The sequence below is a fragment of the Macaca thibetana genome, chromosome 16, assembly GCF_024542745.1.
Source record: "Macaca thibetana thibetana isolate TM-01 chromosome 16, ASM2454274v1, whole genome shotgun sequence".
Classification (NCBI taxonomy): Eukaryota; Metazoa; Chordata; class Mammalia; order Primates; family Cercopithecidae; genus Macaca; species Macaca thibetana.
Genome location: NC_065593.1, coordinates 22,224,380 through 22,246,634, shown reverse-complemented (window position 1 = coordinate 22,246,634; position 22,255 = coordinate 22,224,380). Strand labels below are relative to the sequence as shown.

The window sequence follows — 22,255 nt, the reverse complement described above, 5'->3', positions numbered from 1 at the left end:
GAATGAGAGTCTCATTAAAAAGTTGAGCAGGCCAGGCATGGTGGCTCACGTCTGTAATCCCAGGACTCTGGGAGGCTGAGGCAGGAGGATCGCTTGAGCCCAGGAGTTCAAGATCAGCCTGGGCAACACAGAGAGATCCTGTCTCTACAAAAAAATTAAAAAACATATATAGCCAGGTGTGATGGTGCACACATCTGCAATCCCAGCTACTTGGGAGGCGAGGCGGGAGGATCGCTTGAGTCCAGGACATTGAGGCTGCAGTGAGCCGGGATCGCACTACTGCACTCCAGCATGGGCAACAGAGCAGACCCTGTCTCAAAATAAATGAATGAATGAATGAATAACTGTTGAAGGAAAAGGCTGCTTTTATTGTCTTATTGTATTTTAAAAGACACTTTGGCAACATTCATTAAAATCCAGCCTAGCAAGTTCACTTCTAGGATTTTTTCCCTGTAGAAATACACAGGTGCACAAAGATGTTCTTGGTAGCAGTGCTTGTAACCATGGCAATATAGGTCATTAAGGGGAAAGAGCAGGTTCCTGAACCAAATGTCTGGCCTGACCTCATGTGTACAAAAGAGACAACACGCAGAGGAATGTGAGGGCTAGAAAATGTCCAGAAAGATGAGCAGGCTTCAGGGAAATGGCATGCAGCAATTTTCTTCCACTTTATCTCCTTTGTTTCATTTTACCCCCTATGATAAACACATCTCTTCTAATAAAGCCAATGGTTCATTTGAGAATATGAAAACATTCCAGTGGTGACAGTCGCAAAACAATGTGAATGTATTTAATGTCGCTGAACTGTAAACTTAGAAATGATTAAAATGGTAAATTATGTTATGTGTATTTCAACACAGTTTTACAAAATAAAAATAATAAAAGCAAAACAAAACAAAGCAGAGCAAATGACTCACCAGGCTCCCTGGGGAAATAACTGATTCTAGAAGTGGGGTTAGTAAAAAAAAAAAAAAAAAAAGAGGGGGCTGCAGCATACCATAGTGTCAGAAAGCAAAGGAAGTGCTCCACACACACACACACACACACACACACACCCCAAACAAAACTGAAGGATGGGGCATATCACAGGACGCAGGAACAAACCTGCAAGAACTCCTAATGGCCAAAGCTGGAAGAACTTGAGCAATAAAAAATTCATGTAGTATTGGATTAGAACCCAATGTGTAAAAGAAAAAGACATGAGCCCATACTGATATAAATAAATGACTGAATGAATAAATAAATGGAGGAGAAAAGACAACTCTTTCCTATAGAAAAGTTCCAAATAATCTGTGTAGATATACCCCCAGAGGAGATGGAGCTTAACCTACCTACCCCCCCATGCCCCCCAATCCTAAGGGAGGGCTCACTTCCAAAAAACAAAGTAGTGTCAAGGTCATGAAAAATAAGGAAAGACTGAGAAACTGTCACAGAGCAGAGGAAACTGGGGAGACATGACAAATCAAAATAATGTAAACCATGTGGTGCCCTGGATTCCACATGGACTAGAAAAGAGAGAGGACAGTAAAGGAAAAACTGGTGAAACCTAAATAGTCTGGAGTTTCATTCATAGTAATATACCAGTGTCATTTCCTCAGTTTTGACAAAGGCACCCTGGTCATGACAACGTTAATGATGGGGAAACTGGGTGAGGGGTACATACGAGAACGCTCTGTACATCCCTGCAACTTTTCTGTAAATCTAAAATTATTCCGAAGTAAAAAGTTTATTTAAGAAAATAAACAATGGTTTAGAACAGTGGTCCCCAACCTTTTTGGCACCAGGGACTGGTTTCAAGGAAGATAATTTTTCCAGAGACAGGGAGTGGGGGATGGTTTCCGGAGGATTAAAGTGCATTACATTTGTCACGCACTTTATTTCTATTACATTGTAATATATAATGAAATAATTATACAACTCACCATAATGTATAATCAGTGAGAGCCCTGAGCTTGTTTTCCTGCAACTAGGCAGTCTAATATGGGGGTGATGGGAGATGGTGACAGATCATCAGGCATTAGATTCTCACAAGGAGCATACAACCTAGATCCCTCGCATACGCAGTTCACAACAGGGTTTGTGCTCCTGGGAGAAGTAGGCGCCGCTGCTGATCTGACAGCTGGTGGAGCTCAGGCGGTAACGCGAGCAATGGGGAGCAGCTATAAACGCACTCCTCCTGCTGTGTGGCCTGGTTCCTAAGAGGCCAAGTAGACTGGTACCTGTCAGTGGCCCGGGGTTGGGGACCCCTGCTTTAGATGACAACCCACGTATGCCTAGTGTTCCACTGTTGGAATGCTAAGCACATGGGAGTTATTTATATCCTACTGCTCAAGGTTATCGCCAAGGTCTGATTGCAAAAATTCAAAAAACTGCAACCTCCGACATAAATGGGTTAAGAACTCAAAAGATTCTCTGAAAGGCATGGGTTTTTAATGCTGTTTGGAACTTTGGCTTCTGAATACTACGCCTATCTTTGATGGGCAGAACTTATAGAGCCAATTCCAACTGAAAGCACACAGAATCCATCACGGCCAGGGGCAGCAGTGGGTATCGAGTCAGAGTCCAAACAACTGTCTGGGTTAAGAAACAGAATAAAATAGACCCACACCCCTGGCTTCAGCCCTTGGAGTCCAAGCCCTGGGGAGCTGCTCTAACTCAGGGTTCCCCCATCACTAGGCTTCCACGCACGTACAAGGAGAAACTCCCAGAGGTAGAACTGAACCAAGGTAGCCCTCTTCCAGTCTGTAGGAGCTGAAGCTGGGTTTAGTAAAGGAAATAGCCTTTTCTTTCTAGGCTTTAGAATATTCTGGCTGTATACAGCCCAGGAACTGACATGAGATTTGGGAGGAAGAAAAAGAGAAATCTTGAGAAGAGGTTTCTGGAGAGTCTGGGGAAGATGTAGTGACAGCAACTAATGGCTCCTTGTGGTTCTTAAAGCCCAGGAAGAAAGCTGCCAGGCCCAGGTACCTCCAACAGGCTCCTGCAGCCCAGTCCACCCTCCTTCTGCTCCCCATCCACTCCAGCCTCACTTCCTCCTGGCCCTGCTGGGGAGGACACCCTTGGTACCAATTTGGGGGATGGAAAGAGGACACTTGGCCCAGCTCTGTCAGGCTGGTGTGCCACCCTTTCTGTCCTAAGCTCTGGGCTGACTCCCGCTCCCTCTCTTGATTCAGAAAACTGCCTCTAGTCAGTCGATCCCAGCCTTCCTTCACTTCCCAGGAGGCTGTTCAGAGCTGCCCTGTGTACAGGCCTCTCTAGCTGCCTCTCCTGGGTCTGGCTCTCACCTGGGATTAATAGCAGCTGAGGGCAAGAGAGAGGTGGGAAATCGTTAATTTTTCCTCTTCCACCCCCGCCTCTAAGCACTTGACTTTCACAACTACCTGTGCCAGCAAGCAGCACATGGGTTATTCCCGTTTCACAAAAGGAGGAGACTGGAGCTTCGGAAGGTGAAAGGGCTTGGCGGGGTGCCTGAATTCAGGCATTCCAAGAAGGAGAGAGAAGTGGTTGAGACCAAGGACTCAGAGTCAGGTGTGGAGGGGCACCCGCCTCTGCTCCTCTCTGGCTCTGGGACCCTGGTGACGGAGGACTCCGTGTCAGGTGTGGAGGGGCACCCGGCTCTGCTCCTCTGTGTCTCTAGGACCCTGGTGAGTTTCTGTACCCACTGAGTGCCAGCTTCCTCAACTGTGAGATGGGGAAAATGGTCTCTATTAAGCAGGGTGTTGGGATAATTAAATAACACATCAGTGCACCCATCATGACACGCCAGATGTGCTCTGTGTCAACTTTGAGGCAAAAGAACCCAGAGGCTCTCAGGGGCCCCAGGACCCCACTGTGGCCACCAGTGCAGCTCAATAATCAGACAGCAGAGGCCTCCCAGGAAAGGGCTGCTTGGGCTCCTGGCAGCACAAGTCCTTCATGAATGAAAAGGACGTTGGCATGGGAAGTGGGGAGTGCTACTGCACCCAAGAAATCTTTGGGGCACTTGCCCTAGCCTTCCTGGAGAGGGTCATCTCCCCTGGGGGCACCAATTCTCCCAGGGCTCATGGCAGGTGACTCATGGAGGTGACTCATAGCAGCCAGGCATAGCTGGGAAGGGGGTTCTTTGGGGCTATGATCCCTACACTGGCCTCTCTTGCAGGGCTTAGACTGAAAGCCAGAGCTAAGAGTAACCTGTGTTACCACCCACTCGGGGCCAAACCCTGGGCTATTGGAGACATCTCCCATGTCATGATGAAATCTACTTATTCAATAAATAAATAGGTATTTATTTTTATATCTGTCGCAACCAAGCAACTGCCATATTGGGCCCAACACTCAATGGGGATTTTGTGGCAAACAAACCCAAACAGCAAAGCCCTGTCTCATGGTGCTCGCATCCCAGGGGGAGCAGACAGACCACAGACAACAAATCAGTTAGGTCACTCCAGAAAGTAGTCGGTGTCATTGAGAAAATAAACCCAGGTGTGCAGGCAAGAATGATGGGCAGGGGGTGATCTTTAGATCACATCATCAGGGATGACTGCCTGGAGGCGGTGACAACACTCAACACCAGAAAAATATTCAAGGGATGAGTCATGGGCAGAGCACTCCAAGGAAGGGGGGAGCAAGTGCAAAGGTCAGAGTCTACTGAGCAAAGGAGAAGGTGAGCAAGCTGCGGTGAGAGAGGCCAGATCAAGGGAGGCATCTGGCACTCATTCTGAAGGAAACAGGAAGCACTGAAAAAGGATGGGATCCAAGTCACCTTTCTAGGTGAGCACCCCGGCTGCTGGGTGGAAAATGGAATGCAAGGGGTGAGGTGCCACTGCAGAGGTTCTGCAGGAGGTGACAGTGGCCTGGACCATGGTGCTGGAGGCAGGGAGGGAGAGGCAGGCAGGTCTGCAGTGTGCCTTGGGGGAGAGCCACAGGGCCTTGCCCACACTGGTAAGAGCAAGGCAAGAAGTTATAGCACATTTTAATTTGGACTAGCCATGTTCTAAGTGCTTGACAATCATGAGGCTTGTGACTACCTTACAGGACCGTCCAGATAGAAATTTTTAAAAGATTTCCGTATCGGGGAGAGGAAGGAAAAAAAAAAAAGACCTTAAAGATCATAGATTTTCTAAGTGTTAGGAGTATGTATGTGATTTCTTTCCTTCTCTATTTCCAAAGTATCTATACATAATGAATTCATGCTACTTTTTACACAGCAGCAAAAGCCAGTATTTTTAATTTTAGGACAGAAGTAGGAGATTTATGAGATCTGACTGGGTGAACCACGCCTGCCAAGCAGGACTAATCTGCACTCCATGACAGATGACCTGCACCCCTGGCACCTGGCACAGCACACAGTCCGGGTGCGCTGGTTGGTTAGTTGGCTGGCTGGCAGGTGGGTAGGCTGCACACACAGGAAGAGAGAACGATGGAAGGAAGGCAGCATATTGTAGCAGTTAGAAGACTAAACTAAATTCAGACTCTCATTTCCAAATTCCAAGGCTATCATTTACTAGCTGTGTGATTTTAAACAACTTACTTAACCATTCTGTGCTTTAATTTCCTCAAGTATAAAATGGCAACAATGACAGTAATTTCCTTATAGGAGTTCATGAGAAGTGAGATTATCTGTCTTACAAAACACAGAAACGTTTAACACAGTGTCTGCCACACAGCCAGTGCTTCCAGATATGTTGGCTGTTGTATGATGAACAAATCAATGCCCAGCGTGGGGCTGCCCTAGTTCATCAGGCAATAGCACCCAGGACACTTGTTGGAGCCACATGTACCCTGGATCCCTCCTGGCTGCTGCTGTCCCTCCCCATCCTCCTTCTCAAGAGTAGAGAGCATCAACCCTTAGTCTTAGCCACGGGGAAGCTAGCCCTCGGGTTTGTGTGTGTTCCCTCTGCTTGGCCCCTCACGCCTATGCCCGTGCTGAGCCCCGGCTTGCATACCTGCACCACCTCCGGCCTCACGTTGAAAGTGTACAGCCAGTCACTGAAGCGGGGGTAGCTGTTGAGCTCCGGGGTCCTCTCACCAGGAGCCACGCTCAGCTTGCACTGCCTCTGCTTACAAATGTACCGGACCAGCTTCGCCTGCAGAAAGTCCAAAAAAGAAAAGCCTGTGTTCATCTGTGGCCCAACCACATGGCAGGCCCAAGCACACTACAGAGGAGCTCAGGCAGACACAAGCAATGTGATGAGGAAAGGGGCTGGCTCTCCTCTCTGCTGTTTGCAGGGGAGGGGAAATGGTGGAGAAGGGTCTGGGAGAACAGGCAGAGGCTGGTGGCCACCCATGAGCCCCCTGCCCTACCCAAGGCGGCTGACACTGCCCACCTCAGGACATGAGCGTCATGGGCAACACTGGTCAGAACAGAGAGCTGGGTTAAATATAAGGCAGCCTTCCTACCAGCCTGGCCAACATGGCAAAACCCCGTCTCTACCAGAAATACAACAAGTAGCCGAGCATGGTGGCGCGCACCTGTAGTCCTAGCTACTTGGGAGGCTAAGGTGGGAGGATCGATTGTGCCCAGGAGATCAAGGCTGCAGTAAGCCAACATCACACCGCCGCACTCCAGCCTGGGTGACAGAGCAAGACCCTGTCTCGGGAAAAAAAGAAGCCTTTCCTGCCAAGGTGGGGTCAGGGAGTTTGTAATTGCTAATCTGGAAGACCTGCTGGTTCGGGGAGAATGGGTAACCTCCCGCCTAGGACGCTTCCAGCGAAGAATCCAACTGCCTGGGTTGGGATCCAAGGGCTCAGTCACACCCTAGCTCTGTGACCTCGGACAAGTTACTTAACCCCCTATAAAGGTCTCCATCTTGAAAAAGGTCTCCATCTTATCCTTCAGAAAAATGGGGATAATGGAAGCTGACTCTCAGAGAGATGGAAGAAATGATGCGCTTGGCATACAGTGAGCACCGCAAGTGTCGCCATGACCACTGAGCAGCAGCAGTACTGGCCAGGGTCCTGGACTCGGATTCCCAGTAGGCTTTCAGGGATCCACACCCTGAAATGTATGCAAATTTCAGATATGCAAGTCTGTGTATTTTCCAGAGTTATTGTCCAAAGCTTTCAAAAGACTTGCAAACGGCTAAAACTTCAAATAAGATAAGCTTTATACAAGGACAGCCTGACTTAGGTCAACCCGACAAACACTCGGTTCTGACTGGGTGCCCAGCATTGGACTGGGGAACACGGGGTACAGAGAAGCACAAGGAGGGCACGGCCCAGGTCTGATGAAAAATAAGGGACTCGCGTTCCAAATAGAGCCAGGTAGGCTCGACAGATGGAAACGAGCTCACCGCCAGAAGACCAGGGAGCTGCCTGGCTTGGCTACGGCTAAGTGACCCAGGGAGAGCTCCTGAAATGATGCTAAGACTCTGGTGGCCTCCTAATGGTGACTTCCAAGCATCCCCCCCAAAATAAGTACCCCTTTCACAGTCTCATACAGGAACCTGCCTTCTGGAGACACTTCTCAACCCTGCTGTCCCTCATGGTTTTGGTGTTAATTCATTCCTTTTCCTTTTATCTGTAAATATAGGTAGCGCATTTCAAATCCAAAAACCCAAAATCCGAAACGCTTCCAAAGACCCAGAATCTGAACCTCTCCAAAATCTAAAACATTTTGAGCACTGACATGATGCTCAAAAGAAATGCTCACTGGAGCATTTTGGATTTTGAACTTTTGGGTTTGGGATGCTTAGCCATTAAGTATAATACAAATATTCCAGAATTCTAAAAAATCAAAAATCCAGAACACTTTGGACCTCAAGCATTTCAGACAAGGGATACTCAGTCTGTATCTCAGTATATTTTTCTTTTTTTTTCTTTTTTTTGAGATGGTCACCAAGGCTGGCAGGCTGGGATACAGTGGCATGATCTTGGCTCACTACAACCTCCGCCTGCTGGGTTCAAGTGATTCTTGTGCCTCAGCCTCCCGAGTAGTTGGAACTATGGGTGCGTGCCACCATAAAGGGCTAATTTTTGTATTTTTAGTAGAGATGGGTTTTCGCCATGTTGGCCAGGCTGGTCTCAAACTCCTGACCTCAGATGATCTGCCTACTTCCGCCTCCGAAAGTGCTGGGATTACATGTGTCAGCCAGCACTTTGAGAGGCTAAGGTAGGCAGATCACTTGATCTGAGTATAAAACAAAACACTTAGGATCACTGCATCAGGCCCTCAGTACATTTTTCTAAAGAGCAAGGACTCTTGTTAACAGAGTCACAATATTTTACAAAGAAAAAAAAGATGAATTAATAATTTTTAATTTCAAATATCAAGAAAGGCTCCAAATTTCCAATTAGAATAAGAGCTTATAACCATTTTGGGGGCATGGACCTTTGTGGAAGTCTAGGGAGGCCCATGATCTCTTTCAAAGAACAATACTTTCATTTATTTCATCTTTTCTTTTTTTTTGAGATGGGGTCTCGTTATGTTGCCTAGGCTGGTCTTGAACTCCTGGGCTCAAGCAATCCTCCCACCTTGGCCTCTCAAAGTCCTGGGATTACAGGCGTGAGCCATTGCGCCTGGACAAAACAATGCTTTGAAATGTATTAAACAACACATTTAGAATTACAAAGGAAATCAATTCTATTTAAACACATTTATCAAACTACTGAAAACTGTGATAGACGGCCAGTCATGGTGGCTCACGCCTGTAATCCTAGCACTTTGGGAGGCCAAGGCAGGTGGATCACCTGAAGTCAGAGGTTCGAGACCAGCCTGGCCAATATGGTGAAATGCCATCTCTATTAAAAATACAAAAATAAGCCAGGCGTGGTGGCACATGCCTGTAATCCCAGCCACTCAGGAGGCTGAGGCAGGAGAATCACTTGAACCTGGGAGGCAGAGGTTGTAGTGAGTCAAGATCGTGCCACTGCACCCCAGCCTGCCAGCCTTGGTGACTGTATCAAAAAAAAAAAGAAAGAAAAATATACTGAGATACAGGCTGAGTATCCCTTGTCTGACTGTACTCCAGCCTGGGTGACAGAACAAGACTCTGTCTCAAAAAAAAAAAAAAGAAAAGACATCTGTGATAGAGTCATAAAAGCTTCTATTAAAGTATTAAACATCCAACAGTGCATCTAATAACTGCCATAACTTTAAAGTTGTGACAAGTGTAAACTGCTTTTTCAGATAGCTCCACAACTGTGATGTAATGGGAAAAACATCTGTGACTCCTACTGGTGACCGAGCCACAGGTGTGTGCTAAGATAACTGTGCCTCATTGCCTACAACCAAGTGGAACGACATGCTAAATTCCAGTTAAGGCTAATGAAAATAAAAGTGCAATTTTCTTCCCCATCTAAGTTCATGGATGGACCCCCTGCATTCTATCCACAGACCCCAGGTTAAGAACTCCTGTGGCTAGAGAGATGTGAGCATGAAATGAGACCCATAATAATGAAACCACTGCTGCCACATCAGCGTTTTTGAAATTTCGCCCAGAAACTAGTTTGGCCCCAGGCTCACAAACAATCTGATAGAGCCAGATTCAACCCCCTTGGGGTTGCTTACCCCTCTCCCATGGCCCCTGCTCCCTTCAGGGTGCTAGGGGCTCAGTGGCAAGCGTAGACAACTGCTGGAGAGGGAGCGCTGAGTCAGAATCAAAATAATTCCACACTCTCAACTGTGCAGTTTTGATGTCTGGTGAAACCACAGACCCAGAGGCTGACCCCCTGACACTCCTGCGCCCCATGCCCCTCAGGAGCCCAGAGCAGACCCTGCTAATCAAACAAACACACTGCTAAGGCTCAGGACTCTGAGTCTACCTGCTGTCCTATTATGGAACCTAAGCCTGGGGGAGCACCTACAGGGCATGAAGCTCACAACTGTAGACACACCAGTGAGCTTTTATCCTACAGGTCTAAGTGGAGGCACTCATGTGCCCCATCCTGGCTTACCCCACTCTGATCCATCCCACCCAGTGAGACCAGAGGCAAATTCCAAAACCAGGGCCCCAACCTCCCCCAGCCCCCAGCTCCGTTCCATAGCCCCTGGCCCTGCCCAGCAGGCACACACTCACCCAGCAGCTATTCCTCCAATACCTGCTGGAGTTTCCTACCCAGGCCAAGTCAGAGTCCACCTCTCCCCTTCCTGGTGTGTCGTGTGACTCTTTCAGAGCCCCGATCATGGAGGGGCCTCATACTACAGTTAACAGCTTCTGCCTCGATCTCCCCCAATAGACATGAGCTCCCAGACTTCTGGGTTGAACACATCTGGGTTCAAATCCACCATACACTAGGTTGCACGGCCCCAAGGAAGATAATTAATTTTTCTGAGTCTCAGTTCACCCACCTGTAAACAGGAATGATGATACCTAGCTCATATTCAACTACAGCATGGAGACCTCCAAAAGACTAGGTTAGAGTCAGGGCAGACATCAGGGCAAGGACCGTATTTCCCTCATATCCCCAGTTCCTACTACAGCACCTGGCACATAACGTGTGCTCAGAAGTGCCAGAGGAAGAAAACGTGTGGTCCTTATCCCCATGTTTCTCACAGCCAGCCCTTCCCTCCATTCCACGTGGCTCTGAAACCACCACTTCAAAGGGCTGACCAGAGACAGGACTATAAATCAAACAGCTGTGCAAACTCAGAACCACTCTTTTCCACATTAACTAGAGAGGTCGGGCTGCTGGCACTAAAAGCAGCAGCACTAGAGCCCTTCTGTCACTGGCACATGGCCTTCAAGGGCCCTGCTTCTGGGAATGATTCATAACATATGCCATTTGCACAAGACTTTAGCCACCACAGGCCAACATCGAGATGAGCCCACCTGGCCTTAGCCTGAGCCAGCATTTGGGCCTTACCCAGTTCAGCCTCCCCACAACCTGCCTGCCCTTTTCAGCTTTGAGGCTCTGGTCCCCTGCTAAGCAAGCTCTTCACAGTGACTCCGCCTACAAGGATCAGCTCAGATACCCCTTCCTCCAGGAAGCCTTCCTCAAGCCCTCCAGCCCCCTGCCCAGATCACATATCGCAGTTCTGATGTTTCACACTTGTCTGCTTCCCTCTTCAGGCTGGAAACTCTGGGAGGTGGGGTCCAGCTGGTGTTCTTAGTCACCAACGGACCTCAGGAACCAGCACAGCACCCAGCACATGGGTTGCTTTTTTTCTTTTTTATAACAGAGATGGGGTCTTGCCATATTGCCCAGGCTGGTCTCTAACTCCTAGGCTCAAGCGATCCTCTTGTGTTAGCCTCCCAAAGTACTGGGATTAAAGGCATGAGCCACCACACCTGGCCTGGTTTGCTATTTTAAAACCTTTGTTGAAAGGATGAACACACAAACACACAATACATTGTGCCAGACAGGCACACAAAGTTTATCAAACGGCAGCAAAAAACAAACACCAACTGGGCAAGTGAAGAGACAGGGATCTGAACATCTCAAAAGCCAGGGCAGCTTCCCTAGAAAAGGAGCAAGCAGTTTCTTTTCTTAGAGGCCAGTAGAGATCCCCACTAGACAGCCGAAAGCAGGCCCATGGGTAGGACTGCGCAGAACTTGAAGTGGTTCTTCTCTGCACCCAGATAACCCATAAACCTGGCGAGCTGTGCCTGAGACAAGGAAAAGGGAAGACACGCAGTGCAGCATGACCCAGCTGCTGGCATCTCCCAGAACTTGTCAAGAAACAACCTCTGCAGATTTGGGTTCTGCTGACAGAGCAAAACTTCTCTGGTTCACAATGGAGGTGGCCTGCAGGCAGCCACTCCCCGTCAGAGTGAAATGAAGCTGCTCTCACTTCTTGGAAAGTTGGTTGCAGTCACAGAAGCACCAAGGGGCTACTTTCCCAGACAAACCACAGTGGGGCCTGCCAGCCCAGCCCTGGGGGCCTAAACCGGGACCTTTCATTGGTAGCGTCATTTTCTCTTAACCACAAAACCGCAAGATATAAATTTTCCGGAATAGACAAGCACCTGGGGTTTCAGGGATGGGACCAGCGGCAAGAGGGAAAGAGTCATTAGGTCTCTGGCCACAGGGGAGGCCCTGGGCTGGAACCAACATCTCTCACGCCCCAATATTCTTTTGCTTCAAGAATGTACTGTGGGCCCACCCCAGCCCTGACCAGAGCCTGACTTACGGAAAGAGAAGAGTATCAGGTCAGCCACAAACAGTTGGTGGGTGCTACCAATACTACAGCAGGCACTCACTAAGTATCTGGGGCTGAAGGAGCTCAGCTCTAGTCCCAGCTCTGACATCTAAAATCAAAGACCTTGGGGAAATCCCCCTTGGTTCAGCTTCAGTTTCACCACCTATAAAAAGAGTATCATTTTATCGAGGTTGAGGCCAAGGGAGTTGCTGTATACAAAGTGCTTGGAACAAGCAAAAAATAAACCATGGGTCCTGTTATTCCACCACTGGTTATTCCAGCCACACCCAGGAGTCAGTGTGGCTCCATGAAGGATATCTGTAGCCCTAAAGTCCCTTGACACCATTCCCTTGGGTGAACATAGCCATAGGATCTAACCTGTGAGCCTCACTTTCCCTACCTGTAAAATGGGGTTGATCTACCTCAAAAGGCTGTTGTGAAGGCTTACATGAGAAAAATATGAATGTAAAATGTTCAGCAAAATGTGTGGAACACAGAAAACACTCTTGCGGTGGCAGCGGACGTGGGTGGTGATCTTCTCGGGCGAAGCCCTCAGGTTCTCTCTTATTACCTCCCTGGGCAATACAGAAGATATAGGTGGGAATCTGCCCATGTTAGAGATGTTAGAGATGGGACTAAGGAAGACCCTGAAATCTGGTCTTGACTTCAGGACAATGCTGGAGGAACCTGCGAATCAGGTACATTTCTTCTAAAGGCAAGAGGGCCAAGACCTGTACCCACCCAGCTGACTCCAGGGAACCCAATCTCATCCTCCTTTGAGTGCTCACCTGCAACCTCAGCACCAGAGGATGCTAACCTCCAACCTCAGTCACCAGAAACGACATCGGCTCCACTTGTCTAAAGGAACATCTATACCCCCAACCTGGCATCCTGATCGGCCTCAGTGTCATCTGCCACCCCAGCTGTTCTGGTATGACTCTGGCACAGGCCTCCCAAATGGAGGCTCCACGAGTATCACTTGGATGGTGGTGAGGCTTGTCAGACATCCCTGGAGAGCGTGGGCCTGGTTGAGCCGATACTGTGCCAAGGAGAAGCATGTGCCACTGAAGAAAGAGACTTTTGCAGGTAAAGGACACAGCCCCCAGAACTGCGGGGATCTCCAGAAACATGGAGTCCTCGTGCCCCCCACCTGCAGGTCCTTTCCTTGTCATCCTTCCATTACACTGTGCCCCAACCTGCGTCTCCATAGCTGGTGCCCCTTAGCATCCTGAGCCCATCCTCTGTGGTGTGTCATGGCTGTCCCAGGCAACCTACATGTGGGCCAGTCTGATTTGGGAGGCTGGGTTCCTCTGCGGCCACAGAACCAACCATCCCTTGGAGGCTGCCACAGTGGAGCTGGAGCAATAGCTGCCTTGCCTCTAAAAGCGAGACCATTTAGCACCAGCTAAAGTGGTAGTCCAGGCAGAAAGCTCCCATGGGCTGCCACAGGATGTGTGGACAGGGACGGGCCAGTCATTGTGCTGGACTGGCTGGGCAGTGCCGCAGTGACAGGCAGACGACCCACGCCTCCTGTTTACCACCAGCACCTGTTCTGACTGGTCAGAGGCCATGCCTACCATTAGTTAGTGGTGCCATCCCTCCTGCGAGAAGCTTGGGTTTGGCAGCCAGGAGGCTGTACCTTTTGCACCATCACACATCAGCTGTGTGGCAGGATCTAGATCGTGTCATCTTAGTCTCCTCCTCTGTAAAGCAGAGAAAATATAATACATGCCCCACAGCACTGCTGAGAATTTGCTGCAGACTCATGTAAGTAAAGTGTTTAGTCCAATGTTCAGAACACATAAAGTGCTCACTAAATAGAACTCTGTTAGTGTTACTCCTGCTCAGCCTGCAGAATGACCTCGAAAAGGAGGAGCATGAAGACTTTCGACAGGTGCCATTTGGATTATACCCCACCCAGGCTTTTTTGCACCTTTGCAAAAAACACCTCTTTCCAGACGACTGACTTTGCAAACAAAGTCAGCTCCACTCTAAAATTGCAGGGCCTGAGATGGGGAGGTCTCTTCTGTGGGCAACTCTCAAACACATGATCTTGGCTACGTTAGCAGCCAGATGCCAAGGCCTATTACAGGTTGTCACCCTAACCCTGACTTTGGTCGTTGGCTGCCACAGGACGCTCTCAGTGGCCCAAGTCTTCATGTCTCAGAAGCAGGGCAGGAGGCTAAATCTGTCATGACAGATGTCACAGATGTTAACATATAAATGAACAAATGAATCCAAGGCACAGGTTAACATGGACACCAGTTTCCTATGTATAGTAGCAGGCTCCCTCAGTTACAGAATCATGTCAATACTCATTTGTCAATCTAGCAGTGTTAACAATCTCTTCCTTATGTATTGTACCATATCACTTCCTCTGCCTGGATTGTCAGTGAAAATTCCAGAAGCTAGGAATTAGAGTAGATCCCTGATAGCACAAGAGTGACTGATGTTCCAATCTTCACACACAACCCAAAAGCTGGCAATGTCCCTAAAGCACATCATTCCCTCCACAAAATACAGTCATGTGTAACTGAAAACACTACAGACCCTTCCAGACTTCTGATGGGATGTACTGTGTACTCAACATTGAGTAAAGAAAAACAAAGCTATATCGGGATATGGGTGCTGGGCAGCACACTGGCCTCACTCACTGGCACAGGGATGCTCACCCGCATGCCTGCCATCGAGTCCAGCCTCAGCCAAATGACAAGTCACTGCTCATCCTTTACCATCACTCGCAAATCATGAAACCACACATGTGAAACCCATAAGACTTAAAGGTGTACTTCATTATTCCCATCTCACAATGAGGAAACCAAGGCACCAGGCTTTGTAACCTTCTTGAATCCTATGGTTAAAGAAGGCATTCCAACCTCAATCTAATGCTCTCTATGCACCTCTCAAAATAATGACTCCTGCAACCCACACCCCAAGCTGTCTTGACTGGTACAAGCAGGATGGCAGTGGGCAGGGTCTACCTCTTTTGCGATCCAAAGCCCAAAATCCAGCCACGCCTAGACTGTTCCAGGCAGTGAATCCTGTGAATAAGAGCCACAGGCTTGCCCACACCCTCTAAATGTATCTAGCCACCCAACTGGGCCACCACCTCTGGTCCTGACTTGCAGTAACCTACCCTCTGGGCTGTACCCCACCCCTGGCTCTAAGCCAGCACTACATTCATTAAAACTAGCCATCATCCCGCCTATAACCTGAGGCCATCCCTTTTAAGAAGATCCTAGCATGCTTTACAGAGTGACATGAAGCAACTGGACAGCCACTCCACTCGTCCATCACTTGCCTCTTGTTCTATTTAGTCCTCCTGTGGCAGGTGCAGTTCCTGGACAGCTTCCAGCTCACCAGCACCCACAAGACCCCGACTCCCTCCTCCTCAGTGGGCAGCAACAGACTCTTATGTGGTGCCCACAGCAGTCTTTGCTCCTGCCAAGTCGCTGACTACACCATCCCAAACCTCAGGATGCCACCAAAGCCCTGGCGACTTACTCCAGCCTTCCCTCCAGTGGTCCCTGAAGCTGCTGCTCCTCCTCCACTATTGGCCCGTCCTGTCCACGCCTCGGGGAAGCTCCCCTTACATCTTCCACTTCCTTCCCAAAGCTGGAGTGCGTTTCTGGGAACTTCCCGCCAACCCAGTCAGCTAAGCAGTCTAGCCTTGCTGCCATGGCCAACTTGTTGCAAAATGATTTCTGAGAATGTAAGGAGGCCTCTGGAGGTTGTGATGCAGCTGACAGTTCCACGCACAGGCATGCAGCAACCACGGCACCCAGCTCCAAGGGCACCAGAGACAGCCCTTGGCTCCAGCACTACCCAGCCCTCAAGGGCACCCACGGGGGCTGACATTCATGGGCATGGGGCAGAGCAGGAGAAGCACACGGGGAAAGTGGGGCGAGGAGAGGAGAAAGTACAAGTGACCTCAATCCTTGAGCTGGGCATTTCGCAACAGCCAGCCCTCGCCCAGCCCCGCCCGCACCCGCACTCTCCTGGGGAAGCTGCCAGGCTTTTGCATTTGTGTAGAGACAACCTCCCCGCCAAGCCTCCCACCAGCAATCCTGCCTTGACGTCAAACTCGGAGTCGGGGAACTTCAAACACAAACAAACAAGTCTAACCCAGACCACAAGTGGAGACGTTCCCAAGGAGGCCAGGGGTGAGAACGGCCACAGCTGGGAACTCAGGGCCTCCTGCCCTTCCCTCAGCTCCACTGGGAATGCAAAGTCTGAGGACCTGACAACAGACTGTAGATGGGAGGTTCAACTCCAGGCTAAGACAAAACGAGCTCACTTGTCTAAGAGTATGACTGACTGCCTTTGGCTGGTGCAGCAGTGGGTGCAAGAGACCCTGTATGGAAGCACTGATGAGTTAGTTCCTCTGTGCAACTAAGCACCCACCTTAGATAAATCACTTGTTCCCACTGCTCCAGTACTAAGAATGAGCAGTCAGGGAAAGAAGAGACTATGTGGTCAAATATGGGTTAAAAGCAGCCATGATGCTTCCTGGGAAATGCAGAGCTTGGGCTGGGCCAGGGTGAATGGCCAAGGGCCCGAGTTTTCTCAGAAACAACTGCTAGGCCATTTCACGCGCCATGGAGGTTGTGAGATGCAGAACTGAAGAGTAAGGCATTTCCCTGACCTAATAGCCTAATACAGCTCCCACCTGCAAAGCCAAGGTGAGTCCAAACACTGCTCTTCAGAAAGCAATTCTTTGAAAAGCCAGTAAATGATCTGTCTTGATCTGCCTTTCAAGTTTTCCTTCCTACCTCAATTCGATACAACAACCCCCAATACCTCATGTGCTGTTAGTACCAGCAGTCCTTAGGGGTTGTGGGGACCAACAGGACTAAATCATGAGAAAGAAAGACACCCACTTTACCCCCTAACTCCCCTGTGCCTGAAGCAATTGAATAAGGGCAACGAAGAACTTCTGCCCATCATCCAGTCATCCAACAACCAAACCTCTTCCCGATGCCAGGCACTGTTGGACTCTAAGGACAACGGTCATAAGCAGCAGGGGTTCATAATTTTCAGGAACCCACACAAGTCGGGGGAACAGATGTGTCCGCACAGACACCTGACCGAGGGCTAGGAAAGGCAAAGCAACAGACAGCAGAGCAGTTCTGTCCCAGTATGAGCGTCCATGACACAGCAGCCCCGCTGCTCGGTGCTTCTGCTGGGAGGCTGAGGAGAGTGCTGGCCCAGGTGTCAGGAGCCACAGGTGCGGTGTTGCCCACAGACCAGATCCTTCATCAGCACGGCCTGTGTCCCAGTTCAAACACACACTCCATGTGTTTGTCTGAAGGTCACCAGGCCCACAGCGCACAGCCATGAACTAGTTTTTCCCTCCGCTCAACCCCTCAATCACAACAGGTAATCCTGGAGTATTACTGACATTGCACACTGAAAGGGACCTGGGTGTGAATTACCAAGCAGGGGCCTAGGGGAAAAGGCAGAGGCTGCACCTAATGGCAAAGGTAGATTTCTGCCAATGGGCCAAACCCCTTATCTATCCTTAAGGCCTGTTCCATGGGGAGCCACTGGAGGGGAGGGATGGGGAAGGCAAGGCACCTTAAACTCTGACCTATGCGCACCAACTATGAGAAGGAGACTGTGCCCGATGCTGGAAAGGTAGAGGGCTTCCTTTCCAGGGATGTGACTGTTGGCTTAGCAACTCAGGCCATCACAGAAAAGGACAAAGGGCTGGACAGGGGCAAGGGGCAAGGACAGATGAGTGCCCCGGACACCAGGGATCAATGAATGCAGTGTGAACTCCCCCAGAAGGATGAGGGGCGCCTGAACCGCCACGCCCGGTGGAGCACCATGCTCAGACTGCTCATCTCCACCTAATATCAGCTCCCAGCTTCTCCCTTGCTCACAGGACCCAGTTTTGTTCAGGGTCCTGAACAAAGCCCAGTGATGAACTGGTCTCAGTCAGTGGTTCACAGCCCGGTCTTCACATCACAGCCCACGAGCCTCAGCTTCAGCAAGTGTGACGTAATTGATCTGGATGGGGTCCCTGCACAGCCATCATGATGATTCAGTCCCCACTTTCAGCTTCCCTTGAAGTTGGTTAGCTGTGACAGTTTTGGCTAATGAGGCAGGAGGACCTGCCTGCTAGGGGACCTGCTGGGAAAGCATGGGACAGATCTTGGGGCTGCCAACACCTCCTGCCCATTTTGAAGACGGACAAGCTGCAGCAGCCATCTCACAACCACAAGGATGGCAAGAACTGCCTGAAAAACCAGACAGCATCCCTGTTCAGCTACAAAACCAGCACATGTGTGCCACCTAACTCCAGACTCATTGCAGGAGAAACATAATGGCCTATTCCAGTCACATTTTCTGTTACTTGCAACCAAAAGTAGTTCTATTAAGTCCACACTATTCCAAACCTCCTTCTACGGCTAATGTTTCTAAGGCTGAGGCTTCCTGCTGGCTTCCAGAAAACCTACAACAGTAAAAAAAAAAGGTATCCCTCATTCTTCCTCGAACCACATGCCATCTAAAAGCATTCTTCCAAAAGTTCTTAAATCTCAGAGAGCAGCTAATTTTTATGAAGTCCAACTTAACAATCTTTTTTTATTTCCTATCTAGGAGATATTTGTCAAGCCCACATTCACAAACATGTTCTCCTGGGTTCTAGAAGTTTTATTGTTTTATCTTTTTTATTCAGGTTTTTAATCCACTTTGAGTTAATTTTTGTATTCCAGGACTGTTTTAACCACAACTGGATATATTCTATTTAACTGGGCATTCCTATGTACTAGGTATCATGCTATATACATTCTATATTATCTCACCTAATACCTACATGAATCCTCTGATAGGTATTTTTATTTTATTGTTTATTTATTTATATGAGACAGAGTTTTGCTCTTGTTACCTATGCTGGGGTGCAGTGGCCTGATCTCGGCTCATTGCAACCTCCGCCTCCCGGGTTCAAGTGATTCTCCCGCCTCAGCCTCCCAAGTAGCTGCAATTACAGGTGCCCGTGACCACGCTCAGCTAATTTTTTGTATTTTTAGTAGAGACGGGGTTTCACCATGTTGGCCAGGCTGGTCTCGAACTCCTGACCTCAGGCGATCTGCCTGCCTCGCCCTCCCCAAGTGTTGGGATTACAGGTGTGAGCCACTGCGCCCAGCCAGGTACCATTATTAATCTCATTTTACAGCTGAGGAAACTGAGGCTGAGAGTTACATATCCTTGAAAAAGGACAGGACACTGGCATACTGTAAACCACATGCAGTACCTTAGAGTACCTTCAAGTCCATTATATAACAGACATTTGCCGTGAGCTAGAGATATGGAATCCTTGTTGTTCTACCCTGATTCAGTTGATGCTGAGTGTTTGGGAATACAACCCCCAGCTGCACCCCTGCACTTAGGAAGACACATGAAGACTCAGTTTCCCGGAGTGCACAAGGTGAGTGTGGGAGTGAAGCAGGCTATGTAAGATCTTGCATTTGCTAGAGAAAAAGAATAGGTGGGGGAGCCCCTGCTCCTGGCAGTGGGTGGTGAGGGTTCTTCTTCCCTACTGGGTAGTCACAGGATCATCTGAGTCTATCATACGAGTGTAGACGACCACAGCAGATTGAAGATGGCCACAAAGTATATGACACTCCTCCAATCTAGAGGTCGATTTCCTCTCCCCTTGAACCTGGGTTGGTCTGTGGCTACTTTGTCCAACAGAGTACAGAGTCTCCCAGAGCCCTGACTACTATGACGAAGAGACCATAATGAGTGGCCCTGGGCCTGCCCCTGATGGAATGGTCCCCACCCAGGGGCCAGTGCACGAGCAGGGCCTTCTTGGACCCTCCAGATCAATGGCTGGTACCGCTTTTTTTGTTTCAGTCAGGGAACCCAGTTCATGCAGGTCCTACAAAGTTCCAGAAGGTCACTCTGGAATCTGCACTCAGGCATCTGCACTCAATCTTACAGGCATGGGGCAGGAAGCGAAGGAAAAAACGTGATCAGATTTGCATTTCTGAACGATTCTCATTCTGGAAACCATAAAGAGGACAGATTGAAGTGGGTGTGGAGAAACCAAAGACAGGAAAATCAATTAAGCAGCACTGCAATTCAGCAAATGATAAGAACAAAAGGTAATTTAGTTAGTGGTAGTGAGGGTGTATAAAGGAAGGAGAAGATTCTAGAGCTGTTTTATTAGTGTTTTTACTATAAAGACATGACTTCCCTTCTTGCTTGTCCAAGGAATTTCTGGCATACCAGCATACCTTTAGCAGGAAGCTGAAGCACTGAGTTTCTCCAGCAAATGAGCCGCCCAAGCAGAGCCCTGTTTGTTGTTTGATTTACTAGGACTTGGTGCTTCTCGGGGAGGGGCTCTTCGACTGGAGATTCCACCCTCAAAGGGCACTCAGCCCACAGGCAGCCCCAGCCCAGCTGTCTCTCACTTCAGCCCTGTGCCTGCCCTGTCTCCCAGGCAGAGGGGAACCCTATGCTTGCCAACAGCACAAGCCGCTGCTCCAACAGTACCATCTCCAACTCTTCCCCACACCCCTGGAGGTGGGTCAGACAGAAAGCAATTGGAGAGAGGCAGTGTCTGCCATCGTGGCCAGGCCCCATAGGGCCCTCTCCAGCCTTCCATCCACCCGTCTCCATCCCATATGCAGGGCAGGAAGCATACCATCCCCTAAAGAAGAGTGGGCCTAGGTGCTCCTGGCAAGACAGAGAAGGAGATTTAATCATTTTAATCAGAAAGACCATGGACATTAGAGTCAGACAGACCCAAGTACACATCTCACCCCTGACTCCTACCAGCTAAGGGCCCATGGGCAATTGAATGTCTGAGCCTTTACTTCCTCTGCTATAAATGAGGGGCAAAGAGCAGCCTCAAAAGATCACTGTGAAGACAAAACAGTATGACACAGCAGCTGGCTGACGGCGAGCTCCTAGCAAAGATTCCTTCCCGTCTTCCTTCGCTGCAATCTTAATCTTAACGTCAAAGCTGTGCCTTTGGCAGCTGATAGGAAAACCAGGACGGGTGACAGGGGAAGAGTGCAGAAGGCAAGCGTCCAGATGAAGGATCACGATTGTTGATCTGTTAATGTATCTGCAAGCTTCCCACGGAACAAGGAGAGCAACCGGCTGTGAAATGAAGCTCTATGCATGAGGGCAGATCAGCACCTACACTCTTTTAACAATCCACTTGTACCAGAGGCCCAAGGAACACCTCTGGCACCAAATCACCACGCTGAGTTTCAAATGAGACCAGAATTACCCCTAGTGACATGACTGTCCGTTCTTTCTGTGGCACACACCAATGTGATGATTGTGTACCTTACGGATACTTGGTCGCAGCACCTCACACTCAGTCACAGCACTGCAGAGTTTACGGAGCGCTCTGGCAAGACAGCACCTCATCTGATCCTCACTGAAAACCAAGGCTCAGAGGTAAAGGGACATGGCCAAGGCTACACACCATCCTATGTTGTGGCGCCAGCTTCACAACCACTGCCCACCCCAACTCCCACCCAGGAAAGCATGATTTTAAATTCATAGATTAAAACAAAGCACCCCTGAGATACTGCGTCCCACCCAGGGTCACTTCCAGTTGTGACCTCAGGGACCTCTTAGATGCCTCTCAGGGAAGAAAGTCCTGACAAGGACAATCACGCTTTTCCTAAGCAATCTGAGAAGGTCACTGATTAGCCACAGCCATCTCCACTGTATAATCCTCAAAGCTCTTTTCCTGAGGGACCATTTTGTCTGGTCAGAGGAAGGAGGTAAGGGATGTAGGGGAAATAAAAATCAGACCTGGAACCCAGGAATAAAATGGCAGCAAGGTTTAGGTGATACCAGCTCTGGGAGGGAGAAAGAAGGCAAGACCACCCTCTCTAATAAGCAATGGCTAAAGATAACGCAGTTATCCCCCTAGGCCCTGTGCACCTCAGGCAACACAGCTGTAACTGGGCTCACATCACCAGCACCACCATTAGTGGGGGATGAGAAAGGGCTCAGGGGACAGGATGCCGCCACTGCATAATCCCAGGAATGCCAGCCAGGGGCAGTAGAGTGATGGATAGTCAGGTGCTGGGGCCTAGAGGCCAACAGACCAGGGTTCAAATCCCAGCTCGGCCACTGACTAGCTGCTTTAACTCAGATTATTTAACCACTCTCTGCCTCAGTTTCCTTATCTGTAAAATGGGGGAAGAGGGGGATGTCTGTTGC

At 49.3% G+C, this 22,255-nt stretch overlaps 1 protein-coding gene across 2 annotated transcripts in view; it reads right to left on the bottom strand.

The window, feature by feature from the left end:
• The window catches only part of KSR1 (kinase suppressor of ras 1), a 172,388-nt gene that overhangs the window by 69,909 nt on the left and 80,224 nt on the right, over nucleotides 1-22,255 (bottom strand). For both annotated transcript variants that reach the window (XM_050763196.1, XM_050763197.1), the window contains exon 2: nucleotides 5,925-6,065. In XM_050763196.1, the coding sequence (XP_050619153.1) occupies nucleotides 5,925-6,065 (141 nt within the window). The remainder of the gene's footprint in view (nucleotides 1-5,924; nucleotides 6,066-22,255) is intronic.